This window comes from Myotis davidii, unplaced genomic scaffold (assembly GCF_000327345.1).
Source record: "Myotis davidii unplaced genomic scaffold, ASM32734v1 scaffold663, whole genome shotgun sequence".
In the NCBI taxonomy this organism is placed as follows: domain Eukaryota; kingdom Metazoa; phylum Chordata; class Mammalia; order Chiroptera; family Vespertilionidae; genus Myotis; species Myotis davidii.
Genome location: NW_006295816.1, coordinates 3,188,865 through 3,193,825, shown reverse-complemented (window position 1 = coordinate 3,193,825; position 4,961 = coordinate 3,188,865). Strand labels below are relative to the sequence as shown.

At 64.2% G+C, this 4,961-nt stretch overlaps 2 protein-coding genes across 2 annotated transcripts in view; both read left to right on the top strand.

Moving 5' to 3' along the window:
• EDEM1 (ER degradation enhancer, mannosidase alpha-like 1) overlaps nucleotides 1-3,508 on the top strand; it is a 27,812-nt gene extending 24,304 nt beyond the window's left edge. The window contains exon 12 of the mRNA XM_015568303.1: nucleotides 3,418-3,508. Within this exon, the coding sequence (XP_015423789.1) occupies nucleotides 3,418-3,432 (15 nt within the window). The 3' untranslated portion in view covers nucleotides 3,433-3,508. The remainder of the gene's footprint in view (nucleotides 1-3,417) is intronic.
• Nucleotides 3,509-3,786: 278 nt separating this feature from the next.
• The window catches only part of TWF2 (twinfilin actin binding protein 2), a 3,892-nt gene continuing 2,717 nt past the window's right edge, over nucleotides 3,787-4,961 (top strand). The window contains exon 1 of the mRNA XM_015568302.1: nucleotides 3,787-3,835. Coding sequence (XP_015423788.1) covers nucleotides 3,787-3,835 — 49 coding nt within the window. The remainder of the gene's footprint in view (nucleotides 3,836-4,961) is intronic.

Here is a 4,961-nt window from a genome sequence, read left to right as displayed (position 1 = left end):
GCCAGCGGAGCGGAGCCAGGGCCGAGCCGAGGGCTCCGAGGGCGCGGGCGGAGCAGGGCACGGAGCCATGGCGCACCAGACGGGCATCCACGGTGAGGGCGGATGGCGGGCGGGCCGGGGGCAGAGGGTCTCCACCCGCCGCTGCGCCCCCTCCCCGACTCCGGCTCCCGTCTCCTCCCGGGCACCAGCGCGGGGAAGCTTCCTGTTCTCTTTTGCAGCCGCGCATCGCCTGGGGTGGCACATCTGGGGGAGGGGGACTCAGTGTGCAGAGTTGGGAGTGGGTGTGAATGTAGGTACCCAGCTGGGGCGGAAGTTTCCGTGTTGTGTGTGCCCACGGGGCGTGGATGTGCCTGTGTGTGCCCATCTATGGGTCTGTGTGCCTCTCTGGGGGTGGGTGCACCCGGATGCGCACATCTGGGGGAGGGTGCACGCATGTTCACTTGCCTTGTGTGTGCAGCCCCCTGTGCGCCCACCGGGTGCACATACACTAGTGGCTGGTTGAATGGACACAGTAACATGGGACCATCTGTAGACATCAGTGTTTCGTGACTGCACACGTCTGTGGGTGTCTGTGTGCACAATCTGGGTGCATCTCGGTGTGCATTTGTTACCATGGATGCATGTACCGGGTGTATCTGTGTATGGCTTGTATGGGTTTGTGTCTGTCTGAGGAGGGGGTCCTGACCTCTGGCTCCTCCCATACTCCTGCAAGCTAGGCTGGGGACCCCGGGACAGGGCCCTCAGAGTGGGATGGGAGAGTGGCCGGTCTGACCTTGACCTCAGGTCCCCTCCATTTTCCATTCTGATCTGAGTCTGCCGGGGCCAGGCTTGGATGGTTCTAGTTCCAGGTTAGGAACATAGAAGAGGGTCCAAGTATGGGGTTTGTGGGGGGAAGGTCTTTGGCCCTGGAGACTCCAGGCCAGCTCCCCCCAAGCCCAAGCTCCTCCAGACCAGCATCACCCCCTTCCTCCAAGGGCCTCCGTTCCTCCTTGGACAGGCTGAGAGAGAGGCTGTGGCCAGGAGCCAGGTGTCCTGACCCTACCTGGGCCTCAGTGTCCCCCTCCACTGGCCCGGGCAGCTGCCTGGCCTGTGCAGAAGGTGCAGACTGCCTGCCCAGGGAGCCTGGTGGTTTGGCCATCAGCCACTCTTCCCACTGCACTAGGATTTCCCCCCACCCTCCCCAGGGCCACCATCGACCAGCCTGACCGCCTGCCTGGATCTCGGCTTGTGGTTGTGGCCACTTGCTGGCCAGACAGCCCTGAGGGTTTCCCTGGCCCCGTCCCCCAGGACAGCAGGCCTGGGCCTGGGTCAGGGCCAGCCACCCCCCCAGGTGGGCCAGCCTCTCCTGGGGAGGCGTTGTCCAGCCTGCTGGTGACTCAGCCCCACAGGAGAGAACAGTTGCCTGCTGTCCCTTCCTTCCCCTTTGCCTGGTCATTGCTGCTGCCCCAACAGAGGGAGGGGGGGCGGGAATCGGAAGCGAGGGTTCCTCCTCTGAGCTCCAGGCTGACAGTCCTGTGGTCGAGGCCCCACCTCACTCTCTCGTTTCCTCCTGCCTGTGAGCAGCCCACCCCTCATTGCGGGCCCTGCCCTGGCCATAGGTGTGAATCTGCTGACCTCAGAGCAGGGCAGGGGAGGGACCTGTAACCTGAGGCTCCCAAGTGGGGGGTGGGCAAGGCAGGGGGTGGGGCAGGGGGCATGAATCTTTGATGAGAGGCTCAGGTGTCCCAGGCTGGCCTCTGGATTATTGATGGTGGCTGAGGAGGCATGGGGGGTTGTCTCTTCCCCTTCTGGGGTGTCACTGCCCTGGTAACACTAGAAGGGACGTGTCCGCCCCTTTGGGAGAGCTGCGTGGTGGCCTTCCCTCCACCACACGGCGCCCGGAGGCCACTAGTTAGACAGTGAGTGTGTTAGTGGGGGCCCCTCACGGAGCACTTTCTCCCACTTACTCCTAACCACGGCCTCCGCGTGGGGGAGGCTGAGCCCCACATTATGGAAGAGTTTGAGGTGCAGTGAGGTCAGGGGTCACATACAGCGACGGGAAAGGTGGCACCCCAGAGGCCAGGTCTTCATCAGGGACCTGCTGGGGCTCTGCAGGTGGGTCGCTCTGCCTGGTCCCGTGGGGCTGTCTTCGTGTCGTGCTGCCCTGAGCACCAAGGGCCCGCGGGCTCAGCTGGGACCTGTCCACCCAGTGGCCTTGAGGGTGGTGCCCAGCCCGGCTCAGGCTCAGGTCGCCCTGCGGGAGGGGCACCTGAGGACGTGACCAGAGTGTGTTTCCTAAAGGCCCCCCCTTGCCCCCGAGCTCGGGCCCTATAAATACTCTCTGACCTCAGCCCTCCAGCTGTGTTCCTGCAGAATTCCTCTGACCTCTGCAGAGCCTCAAGGTCATGCTGGCTGGCCCTGTGCACCCAGAGACCACGTCGGCCCTTCCCGACTCGGACCTGGGTTTCTCCCTGAACCGCAGTGGGTCTGTGACGTCCCATGGTTCCTAGCTCCGACGAGGACCCTCACCTCTGCACTCGGGTCCCGTCATTGGCTGTCACCTCCCAGCTCTGTGGCCCAAGGACCAAGACAGAGTCTGTTCTGAGGAGTTCCTGAGAGTCACTCCTCCTCCATGAAGCCTTCCAGACTGCCCGGGGGTGGGAGCTGGTTGCCTCCCTGTGTCTGCGCATGCCTGTGTGGGTCTGTGTAGCTTTATACATCCTTTGCCTGCAAACATGTCTTCTCCAAGCTCTGCGTGGGCCAGGTGTGTGTGTGTGTGTGTGTGTGTGTGTGTGTTAGAACCCCGGGCATGGTGGCTGGGTGTGTGTGCGAGTCTAAAACGCGTGTGTCCATTTGTGTGAGACCAGCTGAGCGTGTGCTCGTGGACGGGGGTGTTGGCATTCACACTCCTCTGCCACCTGCACGTGTTGACGTGTTACGTTCACATGCTGGGCTGAGTATGTACCTGTTTGTTGCTACATGCAACATGTGCATGTGTGTGCATGTACACACGTGTGTGTCAGTGGGCATAGTGGTCACCGGGGAACTGTCCACGTGTTTCTGTCTGTGGTTAGGACAGTACTGAGTGTCTCCCTGTCCAGCTCGGCGCTGGCCTTCCTCCCACCGGCCTGGCCTGCCCCAGAGCCCGCCCCCCTCCTCGATGGGCTGCTCCGTCCCCGCTGCCCTGTCACCAGAGCGCCTCCAGCCAGGCGGCCACTCACCCGCCACCTCTGCTGGCTAAATTTGGGAGCTTATGTTCAGCCAGCTCGGGTTCCCGATCACATGGAGGGCTGTATTTAACCCGCTCCCCGCTCAGCCACCAGACCCCGCAGAACGGAGCAGGCCCGACCGTGTCCCTGCCCGTGTCCCTGCCACCCTGCCCACCACCACTCACCCTGCCCACCACCGCTCATCCCACCATGTTTCTTGTACTTGTAGCCACCGAGCAGCTGAGGGAATTCTTCGCCAAGGCGCGGGCCGGCTCCGTCCGGCTCATCAAAGTCGTCATTGAGGATGGTGAGTGCCCCCTGGGAGCGGGGACGGAGGCCGGGCGCTGGACTCGCTGCTTCCCTGGGAGGTGGGGACACTGACCTCCAGCCCACTCAGGGCCTCAGTTTCCCCAGCTGGGAACGTGAGGGACCTGTAGAAAGCGCTGGAGGCGGCGTGGTCGTTACCCCGTTAAACAGCAGGAAACTGAAGCTGAGGGGTAGCAGGGCGGGCCCGGCCCGGGTCCTGCCCCCCACAGGCTGTGCCGGGAGAAATGGGCTGGGCAGGGGGCAGAGAACAAGCCAGACCAGGCCCTGCCCCATGTGGCCAGTGCCACTCACGTCCATCGGTGGCTGGCAGGCCGAGACCGGTGTGGCTGCTGGCCCGGGGGAGTCCTACGGAGAAGCCTCAAAAAATGCCCCACAGAGGGGAGAAGGACTCTGAGGTCCAGATGGGTGGGTTCTGGGCTTGGCTGGGCCTCGGCCTGGACCTGGGGACATGAGCTTATGCAGGGGGCGGGGGAGAGTTTGAGCTGAGCCCGGAGGGGGGAGGGTTTGAGGAGGCAGAGGAGTAGATGACGCTTGTGGTGCCAGAACAGAGGGCTCCTCTCCTCCGCTCCCCGCCCGTCTGTGCTGAGGGGCTGTCCCCGGAGCTGAGACTAAGACTCTGGGACTGGGAGTGGGCTGCCCCCCGCCCTACAGGTCCTCCCAGCCCTGCATTAGCGGGCCCTTAGGGGGGCCCCCCGAACGGGCTTGGTGCCCAGATGGCTTTTCATGCATTGAATTGGCTCAAAGCAGGGTCTGCCCAGGCTGGACGTCCCCACAGACGCTGAGCTGGAAGACTTGGGGGTGGGGGGGGCGCGTACCATCCCAGTCCCGCATGCGGGGTTTCCAGGCCCCCCAACAGGCAGCCACTGCCGTCTCCACCTGAGTGTGGCCCACTCCCGAGTTTTCTAGAGAAACCAGGAACTCCCCTTCTTACGTAAAACTCCCCGGCGTGAAGATGGGGCAGCATAGTGAAGGGCGCTGGCAGTGCTGTCGGCCGACTCAGCCTGCGACCCTGGCTTCCGACCCGGGCCCCTCCGAGTTGCGCGAGGGCAGGCTGGGCTGCTGGGCCTGGCATTTGGGGCCCGGTAGCAGGTGCCGGGACCCCTGGCCAGGGCGTGATTGCCCCCTCGCCTCGCCCCGTGGGCTGCAGCTGTGAGCCTGCCTCCTGAGCACATCTGTTCTGAGAGGCTGTGCGGGGGGCGGGGGCGCGGATGGAGCAGCGAGCTGGTGGCTGGTGGCCGTGAGGGCCGCACTGTTGGTGGCGGTGGGCACGCGTCTGTGTGTCTTCCTGTGATTGTGCCCAGTCCTGTGCGGGCATCACCTCGGCCGTCTCCGTGCGTGTGCGGAGGAAGCAGACCCTAGTGGGCAGCTTGGTCGCTCACTCACTCGTGCTCGCCCTTCAGGGACTGGGGGCCCCAGGGAAGGTGGGGAGGGTGGCCAGAGGCTGGA